The following is a 15,003-nucleotide window of genomic DNA, read 5'->3' as shown; positions in this document are numbered from 1 at the left end:
TCAATTAACCCCTTATCAAGCGTGACTACTTCACTAGTTTTACTTGTGGCATTTGTTCTCCTGCATTAACAGGGTGGAAAGTGAGAAACAGGTACCAGCTTTCAACGAGACTTACCAGGTCTGGCAAACCTAATGACATTTGTAATGGTAAGACTGAGGTCCATTGTCAATGCGGATCGAAAATCCAACGTGTTTTAGCAGTGGAGAGGTGTGGTGCAGCTGCCAGGGCAGCTGACTTCGGAGCACAGGGTTCACCGTTCGATCCCTGGCTCCGGAGGCAGCTCAGCTCAGCACCATGTGACTCTGGGCAATAGCTCACTTAATTTCCACGACGGCCCCCTGCGCCTTGAGACCCGTAAGGGTGAGTAGTTTGTGCTTTAAAAATACAGATTTATTTATAGCAATGTATAGTAGGAGATACTCCTTCTTCAGGCAGGGAAGTCTTCAGAATTGATTATTTCACCATTGTATCGCTGCACATTCATATTACAAGCTAAATACAATATTCAATGCATTAGTCATACAAGGGGCTATACAATTTTAACTTAATTTCAGTTTTATGCCTCAGGTGTGAATAGCTGCTTGTGAAAAGTTCTACAGTGCACACTTCATATAAAATAGTCATGCAAGAAATGTGAAATTTGAATATGCAAACCTGTAAGTAACAACAGGTTTCTGTCAGAGAGCACCCTGACTGAGTTTTGATTTGATATATCAGCTGATAATAGGTATTTTTTTTTTGTGTGCCAATCACTGAGGCTCAGTTTGTTCAATTTCCTGTTCAGTCGTATTAAATGGTGCCTGTGCTCTGTAGTCATATGCATGTGTATGTACCCTTCTGTATGTAATGGCTGTATGTCGGAACAACGCATGCTTTCACCATGCATGCCGTTCATCCACAGTCTTTACAACAAATGCGTTTTTACCACGCATTACGTTACCACACATATCCTTATAACAACATTCCTAAGGGAAAGCGCTGGACTTTGTAGCAGTATATTTACTATTCCAATTCCAGTCTGTGCAACAGTAGGGAAAGCATTGGACTTTAAAGTCGAACACCGCTTTTCCTAAGACATGTCGTTGTAATGATGTGTGGTAAAGGAATGAGTGGTAAAGACACATTTGTTGTAACACCTATGTTGGAACGGCAGCACGGTGTTTACACTGCTTTGTAAATTCTGTTTCCTGTGTGTAACTTGCACCACAGGAAGGACATTCTATGTCTGGTACTCCCAGGACCCTGAGTAGGACACATAATGAAGACTTATTTCCATTTCAGAGCACAGAGTAGTGACAGCTATAGCAAAGTCTAGTAACCTCATAATAGCAGCTGAGTTCAGCTATAATGTAGGCCTTGGACGAAAGAGAACTGCGACAGCAAATTGTAACCTTGGCATTAAGAGTTTATTAAAATCATGCTTCTCAAACTCTTTTCCTTACTCAATAGCTTAAATGTTACACGCTTCCGGTTGTGTAAGAAACGGACCGCTTTCTGTGGTTACGCAGAATGTGAATTGCATTCCCAGCTCCCCACATATGTGCTGTGTGATTGTGGAAGTAGTAAATTTGCTCTTACCTGTACATATGCTTGCCGTGATGGCATAATGGTAGTGCATACTCTGTACTTGACATTGTTGCAGGCTATTTTGACACCCAATGTTGTAACATATAAACTTCATGTTTTACTGAGAGTAGCCATTCCTTGCTTACCACACTCCTGTATTCTCTCTTTTTTTACCTAGGAGTGTGCAGGAGAGCCTCTTTTCTCTCTCTTCTGTGCCATCAAGCAGCAGATGGAAAAAGGTCCCATCGACTCCATCACCGGAGAGGCGCGTTACTCACTGAGCGAGGACAAGCTCATCAGGCAGCAGATAGACTACAAGACACTGGTGAGTGAAGGTCAAGGAAAGTAAACAAGGTCTATCTTGGCTTCAAAAGCACAAAGAGCTGGTCATCATTTCAGATGGGTAATTGAGGCCTACTTTTCTGCCCTACGGTAACACTTTTGACAAACGATCAATTTAACCCAACGCGAATTCCATAGAGTTCTGGCCAACACGATGTACATCTGGCAGAATAACTTTCCAAGCTTTTTTGCGACCAATCAGTCCAAAATTTGAGCAGAGAAAGAAAGTTGAGGATAATCTCTGGAAAAAGAATGTTGCCATAATAGAAATTATTAAACTATTTTAACAAGTGAACTACCATGCCTCGACTAAAGTAAAAAGTCAAGCTGCTCACATAGACGGGATGCAATGTAGAATACACAATTGTCAACTTGGATTTCGTTGAAGATGCACTTCCTTCTTAATGTATACAGTAACAACTATGCATCTACCATACATATATGCATTAAACATGCCACACAGCACCCCATGCAAATCAAGGATAGATTGAATACCTTCACACCTTCATTGCACTGAAACGCACCTGTCCCAACACATTACTAGTGTTACCCAGGCAGATATTTGGACCAAATCATTGATAACCTCAGCCGTGGCGCACTGTGGACGGTCTCTACTTTTACAAATTGTATATATGACGATGATATATGCCCTACCAATCATGGGAGCCAGGTTCATAAAGTTATTGGCAGGTTATAAAATCAATTTGAATATTAATGGAACCCATGAGTCGACTACCCAAGGGATATGTTCCCCTTGGTTGCCTGTCGCTTACCATGGTCTCTTTGCCCAAATTTCCCAAAGACCTCTGGACAAGTTGGGGCCTGCGCCACACTCTTCACATCACACAGAGTTCTTTTGGGCAACTCCACCCTATCCACATCCATCTTCGTTTGTGATGCTCGGTCTCCATCTGACTTCAGGTCAGGGCACTCACACACTCCACATCCCTCCATTTTCAATGAGCTTCTTGCCATGTTTCAGAACTGTTTTCTGTTGGTTCGTCTTCCTGCCAGGAAAAGATCCAACAAATCACAGTAAGGGAGATTTTCAATAGCTGCCCCTGAAGCGAGCTTCCATGGATTTATGGGAGGGCCTAACATGTTGACTTTTTGGATGCTCTCATATGATTAAGTCAGTCTATTGCCATGGGGAACAACCATTTGCAAGACGATACTAGTTCTGGTAAGTGCTTAATTTGTATCGGTGGTTTCCGGAGCAAAGCACCAGCACTTAATTGTTAACACTGGCAACCATGACAGTCTGCCACATGGTGGTGCTGTGTAAGTAATTTAGAGATGAGCAGAACAACAGTTGTTCATTTATTCAATATTCATAAAAACGACCAATACCTGCCTCCCAAGCCATTCTTTTAGCCCTTTGGGCCTGGAAAAGTCTGAATTATTACACTTGTAGGAATGTGATAGTTAGTAGTTATGTACATAATGTCGTTGGCAGTGTTGGCAGGTACAATGGGTGTTGCAACCTGCCAAGGCCTCCTGACAAGGGCCCTGGATCTTATAATTTTTATGCATTTAAATTTTGCAAATTAAGCACCGGGTAGAGGGGTGGTGCTAGAGGGATACAGTGAGTGAGACAGAGCATGAAGGACGTATTAATGTACTGACTTCAACAATCATCACTCCCTATCGTTGTTATGTGACGGTAATCAACTTTCCATGTGACATCTCAAGAGCAGACAGAAGAATTCTGACTCAGATGTTAACAGATTTACGAAGACAGGCTTTCAGGACTGACATGAAAAGGAGGGGAGGAAGAAAGAGAGCGAGAGAGATTCGAAATGCCACTGTCTTTAGATTATGACATTATACTGAACACTTGCCTGGAATCAGTGCAGCTAAAAACAGACGTTCTGCAATGAAAATGTGCAAATCAAGATCATCTACATTGCTGAAGCATAATAATACCCTGTTGATAAGTGTTCCATGTGCTCTCTTAAATACAATGCCCTGTTGAACAGTGTACCCCGAGTTCTCTTCAACATAATGCCCTGCTGAGAAGTGTACGCTCTCTTAAACATAATACCCTGTTGAGAAGTGTAACTTGTGCTCTCTTAAATAAAATGCCCTGTTGAGAAGTGTATTGTGTGCTCTCTAAAATCTAATGCCCTATTGAGAAGTGTACCCTGTGCTCTCTTAAATATAATGCCCTATTGAGAAGTGTAATGTGTGCTCTCTAAAATCTGATGCCCTGTTGAGAAGTGTACCTTGTGCTCTCTCAAATAGAATGTCCTGTTGAGAGGTATACCTTGCGCTCTCTTAAATATCATGACATGTTGAGAAGTGTATCATACGCTCTCTTAAACATAATACAATATTTATAAGTGTACTATGTACTCTCTCAAAAATAATGCCCTGTTGAGAAGTGTACCCTGTGCTCTCTTACTCTCTTAAATATAATGTCTTCTTGAGAAATATACCTTGTGCTCTCTTAAAAATAATGTCTCACTGAGAAATGTACCTTGGGTCTCTTAAATATAACACCCTGTTGAGAAGTGTACCTTGTGCTGTCTTAAATATAATGCCTTGATGAGAAGTGTACCATGTGCCATTTTAAATGTAATGCCCTGTTGAGAAGTGTTCCATACTGACGAATGCATTAATAGCTCTGTTGAAAAAGTCAGGAGTGCCCCAGAAAATTATGGAAACCCTGCAGGGTTTCTATAATTTTTCAGACTTTGAAATTATTTTAAATCCAATGAATACACCCATGCTGGTAACTTCCCACTTACAGGGGCTGCTCAGAACACTGAGATTTCTTAAATAAGAAGATGATTTCATACAGGAAAAAATGTACCGCATTGGTAAGTATGTGTGTCTCAACGAATTCGTGCAGCGACACTGTCCGTCATGGGCTCAATGCCTTGCACAATGTGCATTGCCTTCTGGTGGTTCTTGTAGGTAGTGAAAGAACAATTCCTGTGCTCAAGAAGTGCGCTGGTTTGAATACAGCAGTGTCCAGGGGCAACTCTAGCCTGAACAGCGCAGTGTGTGCATCAGTACAGCTGCGCAGAGCTTGGATGGTGGAAGGCTTGGGATCCTCAAATGAAAAGCTTGCAGTAACCTATATACACACCGGATAGGCGCCACATCTTCTGCAGCAGCACCGGATCCCTGCAGATCTTTGTTGTTAATTGTTTCGCTATGTTTTTTGGGGGGTTCTCATCACAGTACCCATGCAGTCATTTTTTTTCTTGTTGCATCTGTTCGCCTTTTATTTTCAGGTTGGGATTCTTTAGTGTTACTGGTGTTTTTTCCATCTTCTCGCATGGATAAATTGTTTAGGTCGAAGCTTACCAGAGAACGCAGCTGTCTGGTTTGCTAACGACATTTCGGGGACATTTGGAACATTTCCCAGGGAATGCACTCACCCATTGCTTACCATTGGCTTCGTGGTTTGTGACTTACATTTGCTTGTGTTCTACTTGCTGGCTTTGTTTGGTTTATGCCGTCCAACTTGAGTTCCTCCCTTCCATTGCCCAATTCATATTTATTGCATTCTTCCACCAGCGCTGAATTTTTGTAAACCGGCCTTTAAATCTTGTTCTTATCTTACCACATTTGCTGTGCATTCAAAGACAGAGGTCAAATGTCACGCTCTGTCTTCTAGGGAGCTTGGTGTTTACTTTTTTTCTCTGACTTCAAAGTGAGAGTATTTATGTTACATTCATGCTGGCTGTTCAGGGTGCGCTGCACGATGTTATATTTTTTCCTAGCACAAAACAAAATTTAAATGTCTGTAAAAGAACTGTGCAGACGTTTCAGAATGTGAAAAGCACAAACGAGGCACATATGTTTGGTAATTCTGAAGTGTGGTGAATCAAATATTTTAATACGATCAAACCAAATACACCAGGTGATGACATTTTCACACATTATTGTTTGTGTTCTATATACGTTTATCAGTAAAGATGTATGTCTTTGCAAATGTAATGGTCATTTCAATTGAAGACGTGTTGTCTTTAATGGCACTGCGCTACCATACCATGCATATTCCACTCTACCCCACTCCTCTTCATTCTGCACCTCTCCACCCACGCCAATGCACTCTACTCTGCACCATTTGACACTACACCACTCCACACTGTCAATACACCCTGGTATACTCCACTCCAATCTACACCACCTCACTTGACTCCTCTCTTCTCGACATCACTCTACTCTTTGCCAATGCACTCTACCCCACACTACTCCACTATGCACCACTGCATTCTTCACTATTGCACTCTGCACAGTCCACTCTAATCCACTTTGACACTGCACTCTACAACACTACTCTCTATGACACTCTACTCTTTGCCACTGCATTCTACACCACTTCACTCAACTCTAAAACAATCTACTGTAAGTCACTGTACTCTACACCACATTATTCTACTCTGCCCCACTCCACTCTATGTAACACCACTCTACTCCACTCTACACCACTGCAATCTACCTTAAACCCCGCCACCCTAGCCGGCTGCACTCTACGCCACTGCACACTATGCCTCTTTACTCAAAATTAATACACTCTATGCCACTGCACTCTACGCAAACGTACTCTGCACCACTGTACTGTACAGCACCATGCTCTATTCTGCAATGCTGCATCTTACGCCACTGCACTCTACACCATTGCATTCTACATCACTTTTCTCTGCACCACTCTGTGCAACTACACTCTACACTAATGCACTCTACGCGACTCTGCTCTACACTACTGCACTCTTACAACACTTCACTCTGCGACATTGCAGTTTCTGTCACTGAACTCTGTGCCACTCTACTCTGTGTCACTCTACACTACACTACTCTACGCCACTGCACTCTATGCCACTCCATTCTATGTCACTGCACTCTACACCACACCACTCTACTCCACTCTATTCCAATGTACTCTATGCCAGTAAACTCTACTTCACTGTAATGTACTGTGCACTACTGCACTCTACGCCACTTTAATCTACACCTCTCTTCTCTGCACCAGTCTAGCCTATGCTAGTTCACTCTACCCCAGTGTACTATACACCGCTGCACTCTCCGCCACTACACTACTGCACTTTTTGCCACTGTACCACTGTAGTCTGCACCATGCTACTTTACACCACTCTACTTTATGCCACTCCACTCTTCTCTACTCTGCATCACTCCACTCTACATTACTCAAATCTATTCTGAACCACTACACTCTACATCACTCACTCTATGCTGCTGCACTCTACGGCATTGTACCCTGCACCACTCCTCTCTACTCTAGGCCATTTCGCTCTACTCTGAAACAATCTACTCAATGTCAATGCACTCTACGCCACTCTACTCTATGCCATTGCACTTTATGCAACTGCAGTCTACTCTACATCACTTCACTCTATGCCAATGGACTCTACACCACTTTACTCAAAACCAATACACTCTGCGTCAGTCTACTCTGCACCACTGTACTTTACGCCACTTCACTCTAGTCCACTCCACTCTACTCTACAACACTACACAATACTCCACTCTATTATGCTCTACTCCATTAAACTCTACTCCACTCTACTCCACTCTTTGCTACTCCCTCTATGCCACTCCAAGCCACTTTACTCCACTCTATGACACAGTACTCAACTCCACTCTAGTTCACTACTCTACGCCACTCCACTCTGTGCCACTTCACTCTACAACACACTTCTACACTCTAACCATTCAATTGTACTCCACTCAACTTTAAGCCCTTCCACTCTACGACATTCTACCACCTTCAGAGCAGTCCACAACACTTTGCTCTATTTCTCTGCATGGGATTCCACGGCACTCCATAACACTCCACTCTACTCTACTTTACGACACTCCACTCTTATATACCCCCTCAACATTTAGCCATGTTGAACAGCAACAAAGTGACTAAAACCTTTTGGCAAAGCTAATGGCTCTTTCACAGGCAAGTCCTATTGGCTATTGCCGGTACTTGTTTTATGCTTGTGTGCTGGGTTGCATTGGGGATGGGTTAGGATGTAACGGATGAGCCTGGGGGGTGGGAGAGCAAAAAGAGTGAGGGCGTGAAGTAGGGGTGTGAAAGGTGACGCAGGATAGAGGAGGAAAGAGCAAGAAAACACATTCACTCAAATCGATTGGCAAAAGCAAAGAAAAGCACAGTTCCATGAAAATGTGAAGTGAAAGGCGGCAAGTCATCCAATCAAAAGGATGGTAATAAAGCTATTCTTCAGGGAAGTGACAAACAAAACACAGGTACAGGGAAAAAAGTAATTGAATAAGAAACAAGCAAATGAGATTAACAAGAAATCCAACCAATGATACGAAATGGCTGTCCCAAAAATCTGTAATTATTTAGTATTGTTTGCAATAGGTCTTATGCCAGCAGACAGCTAAAAGGTGAGATCCACATGCCTCTGCCAATAAGGATGAGAAGTCCTAAATATTTTACCAAGATTGTAAGAAAAATGTATTTTTCTGATTCTGCCCCTTTCCTTTTTTTGGCAGTTGCAGTTGGCAATTTAATCAGATTGTATAAAGATTTTCTCATCTACCAATGGTAGATTGATGGCTGTTCGAACAAGAAAATTAACGTGGCTACCTTAGTACCTCCCGCAGCAAGCTGGGTCAGCCGGCATTCCAGCAAAGGGCATTGACTTGCTCTTCAAGGATAAGCCCTTCGATGCTCCTGTCTGTATTCTGAGTCTATATCTCTCCTTCAAGATGCCCTCCACCGGATCACAATCTTCCTGTTGTTCCCAGTGTAATAGCCTTATAAGCCAGCAAAGGTTCCCGCTGACATCTTACCCTGAATTCTGTAAAAATTGCTTCAGCCAATCTCACGGGCTAACATCTGCGGAGATTTAGCAGAGAGAGGAAGCTGCTAATGAGTTCTGAATAGGATCCTACGAGGCCGCTCTCTTCAGGGGATTATGGTGCAGATTGATTCCTGACAGCCGGCGTGACTCCGGCTCTTGGCTTTGACTGTCGATTGTTATTGCCCTTGCCTGTGTTTTTGAGTTCTTTCCTTCTCCTTTTTATGCAGCTGTTCACTGCTGTGAATAGAAGTTAACTTTGGACATGGTGTGAGCCAGAGGGTGGTTTTACAGAGTCTTGATTGTACATGATTGTGAGGTGCCCTTCTTTAGGTGCTAACTCTGCCTTAGCCCTGTCTGCCCTTCAAATGCATCTGGCCTATTAAATTAATCTGGTTTCCCTGTAGACCAATCTTCCTCTGCTTTATTCCATCCCTTGTTGCTATGGTGAATCCTCTCCATGACCCATGCAAAACACCATGCGACAGATAGTTCTCATTTTATTTATACATTTAAGGTATTTATATATAGTAATCTTAAACAGAAAGGCAACAGATTACTTTAAATTTAGGACATGAGCAGTTTAAAAAAATGTTTAATATGACCTTGCAACCTTTCAAAAGCTATGGCGGTACATGCTGCTCTTTGCCAGGGAGATACCAGTTTCAAATAGGGGCGTTCTCCCTGTTTCCCTGCATGCCCACAAACTCTTAAGGCAGATCATTTACAGCAAAGTGACCTTACACTGGTTAGTGCCAAACGCCCGTTCTGGACAGGCACCATGCGCACGACAAATTGAGATTCCAAAATGTTAGTAGGCTGCTGCCCTAGCAAAAAGATTCAACAGGTCTGGCAAAAATCACTGTTTCCTCTATATCCACACCTGTGTAAAACACATATACATATTTATATAAATGGTGATGAGAAATTATTTTCCCCCTTTGCCCCAACTACCCCATCTTTACCTGTGTGCACCAGGAAGAAACAGGTTCTCCTCACCTCTGAAGCACCTCCCCTACTGAGTAGAGTTAAGGACCTTGAACGCACGAGAGCTCAGTGTGGCCTGCCCCCCACCCCCAGTGGTAACTGGAAAGAAGCTTCCGCAAGTCTATTCTGAAATAAGAGTCCGAGGGCATACATGAACTGGTGGAAGACATCAGGCATATTTTTGATTATTAATTCACCTGGTTTCAGTCTGACTGGCCACACATATTGCACATACTGACTGCTAATCTGAGTACCTGCTTGACATTTTCAGCGCTGTGCGATTGGGGCTGACCCTGCAGACTGTGTCACCTGGGCTAGTCTTCCAGGTTGCCTTTGGTGCCCTTTCAGTCTAAGTTCTTAACAAAGGGAGTGTGTTTTAGTTGTTAATTAGTTCGTCAACAAAGACAGGAACTTTAACGTATATTGCATACAGATTTCCTTACAGAAAGACTGTTCAGTCTTTAATATTAATTGACTCTGTTCAGTTTGGACAAGCAGTCTGGATCTTTCTTCATTCTGGAAGCATCATAAAACCGTCTCTTCTGCTCTTGGAAAGCATAGGGAATATTACACAAAGAAAGCACTGAAAGAGCTCATTTAAGACGCTGCCTCTTCCACAGTTCACACTAGCTGGTGTCTTAAGTAGTCGAAGAACTGAAGCGCACTATTTTACCAAGTCAGCAGTAAATGGTTGATTTTCACAGGACCTTTAAAGGCATCTGCTGCTTTTGCCTAGACATGTAACAGCATCTGTTGTAGGCCTGAGCTAAAATTCCGTTCCGCTCGCGGAAATTGCGATAATTTGACATTTTCGCATTCCGCGGAGAGCGCGAAAATGTCAAAATTTCCGCAATCCGCATTTTACCATAAATTTTTTGCTTGCTCGCGCTGTAAAATAATACATTCTCGCGATCGCCTTACCTGAATCCCCGCGTTCGCCGACAAGTTTTCCCAATCCGGTCGCGTTCTCCACGAGATGTTGGAATGTTGGTAGCCATTTGCGCTGTCTCGCGACAGTTCGCGCCCGCAGTAACGTCATTCGTCGCGCGATCACGTCTTTCTTCTCACGATCATGCACCGCGAGACAAGTGAAAACGAGATGGCCGCGCCCGCGAGCAACCGCACGGGTAAGTTGGTGAGCCGCGACCACGCAGAAAATACCGCGAATGGGCGCGAAAAAACTTCTGCATCTTCGCGACATTTCCGCGTGTTTGCGGAGATTTTTTACATTTTCGCGATAATTTGCAAAAGTGAATTTCACAAATTTCGCCCACCCCTAATCTGTTGGCATATCTAGAGTAAACAAGAGAATATAACAAAATAACATACATAAAGCAACCTAACAAGACAATTAAAACTTAAGAGGGAAAACACAATAGTCAAAACAGAACGTTACATAACAATGACTGTACAACACAATATTGCATTGTTAAAATGCAGTACAAGAACATAGCACAAATAAAAACAGAACACATCACCACCTCAGCAGAATCCCACACAGCAAACACGTACAATCATTCTTGTCACTCACCAATACCTCCGGAAATCTGCTCACAACAATCCTACCGCATGTTTTGTGATCGAGCCCTATCTCTCTTATTTCAGAGTTTTATGTTCCTGTCAGTTGCTTTTCCTAAGCATTCTAAAAGAAGTTTGTAACATAACAAGATCAAATTTGCTTTTAAATTGTGCTGCCTGGTGTTTCCACTCAGCGACAATTATTAATGCATAAAATGATTTACATTAAACTGCTGACTGAGTCATTCAGATGAGGAGTTAATGCATGTTTGTTTTCTGTCTCTCTCTCTCTTAGCCTTTCATTCTTAATCTAGCACTCTACCTCCTGCTCCCTTTCCCTGTTTTACAATCTCGTATTTCAAAAACTCTGCAACTCCTCCATTTTATGTTTTTTCTATTCCCTTCTTTTGCTCTCGATTTTGCTCTCTTTCCTTCACTCATTCTCTTTTGCTCTCCCTTTCTCCTTCAATTTCATTTCCCCTCTTTCATCCTGCCCTCTGCTCTTCCTTCCTTTCTCTTAAAATCTGCCTCTTTCATAGCACTCTCTCCTTTAGTCTCCCTATCTCTCACTCTCTCTTGTTTGTTTTCTTTCAGTGGTCTCTTGTTCTCAGTTTCAGTGTCCCTCTCTCTTTCACCCTGCCTCTTACTCCCTATTGCCGTCTTGCGTATTGCTCTCTGCCACACACTCCCTCTTTAGTTCCTCCCTTATTCCCTCTTCTATCTTTCTCCCGCTTCCTTTCAGTTTTCTTCCTCGAATTCACCCCAGTCCATTCCATTTCTCCTCTACTCTGATGTATTGACTATTGTTCAATTATTAGGGTAATAGTCTCAAACACTTTGATTGAAAAATGTTTAGTTGGAAACTGTTAATTTGGAATATAGTTGTTTTGGAAAAACGTACATATTTGAACTTTCAACAATAACCACAACTTACCTTTAACATATTACTGGAGACAGAAGAGTGAATCAGCCAAGTTTTGGGCAAGGCAGCCGTGGTTGTAGCCACGATCAAAGCTCAGGCCCCTTCCAGGTTGTAAATCTAAATCAAGACTTCTGTATCCCTTTTAAAATCAACCAAACATTTTTATGCTAAAATTAACTTAACAGATATTTAATGATTTTGAACTAAATTTTTCTGACTAAGGGCCTCATGTAGGTAAATAAATTTTACCGGTTCTTAAATACCGAGCCGTACCGAATCGGTAAATTAGAATCGGTAAGTTATATGTAGGTAAAAATTCGGTAACAGTTACCGATTCGGTAACATTCGGTAAATACGAATCGGAATTCACCGATTCGGTAAATACCGAGGTGATAATTACCGAATCGGAAAATACCGAGGTGGTATCTACCGATTCGGAAAATACCGAGGTGGTATCTACCGAATCGGAAAATACCGAATCGGTATGTACGGATTCGGTAAATAACATCACATGACTTGACGAAACAGCTAATCCTGTGCAACGACAGCCCACCCAACCAGGAACTGCCCACACCCAGGCAGGTGTACACAATTAGCCGACGTGGCCACACCCAGGCAGGTGTACATAATTAGCCGACCCTGGAGAGGCTTGGAGTGCAGAGGAGAGGCAGGGAGCAGTTGCATGTGCGAGCGGGAAACGAACAGCATGTCCAGCCAGAGAACACAGAAAGACGGAGGGGAAAGGAGGAGGAAGCTCAAATTCAGCCCCAAGGAACTCCAGGTGCTGGTGGAGGAGGTGGTGAAGCAGCACCAGAAGCTGTTTGGGAGGCAATCCCTGCAAGTGCCTGAGGCCGAAAAGCGCAACATATGGCTGGCCATCCAGGCGCAGGTCAATGCTGTGGGAGTGACCCACAGGGACATTGAGGTCCTCAAAAAGCGCTGGTATGACCTGAGGATTGTGACCAAGAGGAAGATGGGCGACATCCAGAAGGAGGCCAGCCAGACCGGAGGTGGAACCAACAGGGCACCTGCCCTCACCGAACTGGAGGAGCTGGTGGCGGCCACAATCGAGCAAGAGAGCGTCGTGGGTCTTGGGGACGCCGACAGCTCTGCCAGAGCCGCAACACACCAAGGTAAGACGAAAGCACAGCAATGTAGCCTCCCCTACCCCTATCCCACATCCCCCATTGTGAAACGAGAATCACACTGCAGTCCACACGTGTCAGTGCAGACAGGCAATGCATTCCGGGAGATGTAGTCAGGGCAACACTAACCATGACGTAAATGTCACAGGGCAACAAGGCATGTCACGCACTCGAGGCACAAGGAGACAGAGGACAGATTGGAATGTGAAATGATTTATTGTGACGCTTGCAATGCAGCCCTTCGGGGACACTGAGCCAATGTTGTTTTTCTGTCCACAGATGTGACATCATGCAGTACAGGGCATGCTGCAGGGGAGACGGCACACCGGCCACAAAAATCACCTCTAGCCAGCACGAGTTCAGACCAGGGAGCAGGCCCACTGGCAGCCGAACCACCAACACAGCCAGCCTCGCCGCACACAGAGCCAGCATCACCTCACCGAGAGCCAGCATCACCACAACCACAGCCAGCATCGCCACTCATGTTCGAATCACCGGCCACATCTCCGCTTGCAGGTGTGAGAATGAGGAGGCGTCCAGCAGCCAGGCTACGAGCCTTCGACACCTCGTCAGACGACAGCATGGGCCCAGAAGACCGCACCGGGCACCAGGAAGGGAGCCATCCCACTGTGCCCCACACCTCACAGGCAGCACAGACGGGAGCAAGAGGGCGCCGCAGGTCGCGTGTCCAGAGTCCACCAGCACCCACTGACGGCCATGGTGTCTTCTTGGGGCTCGAGGGCCAAATGTTGAAGCAACAGCGCCTGCAATCAAAGGCAGTTATGTCAGTCCAGAGGCACATGCGGGTGATGAAGACAAGCTTAGTCAACATGGACACAAACATTGGCGGCATGGCTGCGGGCATTCGGGACATGTCCCAGTCAATCCAGCAGTTGTGCAGCAAATTAGATGCTGACATCGAAGCACGGCGCCGGGAACGCCAGAGAAGGGACACTACCAGCAGGGCACTCAACCGTCTGGCAACTGCGACTTCCCTACTTTGCCGGCGCTCTGTGACGATGCAGGAGGGCCTAACACAGTGCTGCAGCGACCTGTCTCGGGGGATGGTGCAGGTGACAAGTGCACTAGGGGTGCTATTGACTAGTCAGGCGTCGACAACTGCTGCAGGGGATGCTGCGGAGAGCATCGACACCAGCAGCAGCATCACACCCCCCGTCCCCGAAGCACGCAGGAGCAGCAGGCGGCTTGGGGTTGGCTCTAGTGAGGATGCACAGGCCGTGCAATCCACCACTGCAGCGCGTATGCGCAAACATTGATGTGGCCCTGCTTAGCCACTTCCCATTGGGTGACGTAACCCTGGACATACTCCTTGTATAGATGGTATATTGCCAGATTGGCCTGTTCATGTGTTCATGGCGTGGTGCCACATTAAACTACGTCATGACTTCTCACAACTCGCTGTGTCCCCTCACTTACTCAGAAATAGTTGCATGTGATCTCTGCCCGTCTCTCTCTCCCATCGATTGCAGTTGGCACTCTAGCTGCGCTGCCCTCTGGCTGGCCTGACTCATCCTCGTTGTCCTCAAAATATGTTAGTTCCACATCTGTACCTTTTTTCGTGGCAAGGTTGTGCAGCATTGCACAAGTGGCAATAATCTTGCAGCAGGTGATGGGTTTGTACTGGCGTGCACCTCCGCTCTTGTGGAGGCAGCGGAACCTGCTCTTCAGTAGTCCAAACGTGCGCTCCACCACATTGCGTGTTGTTTTGTG

The 15,003-nt window shown here is 44.7% G+C and overlaps 1 protein-coding gene across 4 annotated transcripts in view; it reads left to right on the top strand.

Moving 5' to 3' along the window:
• Nucleotides 1–15,003, top strand: part of PLXNA4 (plexin A4) — a 1,024,340-nt gene that overhangs the window by 878,005 nt on the left and 131,332 nt on the right. For all 4 annotated transcript variants that reach the window (XM_085653587.1, XM_085653590.1, XM_085653588.1 and 1 more), the window contains one exon: nucleotides 1,746–1,892. In XM_085653587.1, coding sequence (XP_085509713.1) covers nucleotides 1,746–1,892 — 147 coding nt within the window. The remainder of the gene's footprint in view (nucleotides 1–1,745; nucleotides 1,893–15,003) is intronic.

This window comes from Triturus cristatus, chromosome 4_1 (assembly GCF_964204655.1).
Source record: "Triturus cristatus chromosome 4_1, aTriCri1.1, whole genome shotgun sequence".
NCBI classification, from domain to species: domain Eukaryota; kingdom Metazoa; phylum Chordata; class Amphibia; order Caudata; family Salamandridae; genus Triturus; species Triturus cristatus.
Note: the sequence above shows the minus strand (reverse complement) of the source record. Positions and strands in the feature narration are given on the sequence as shown.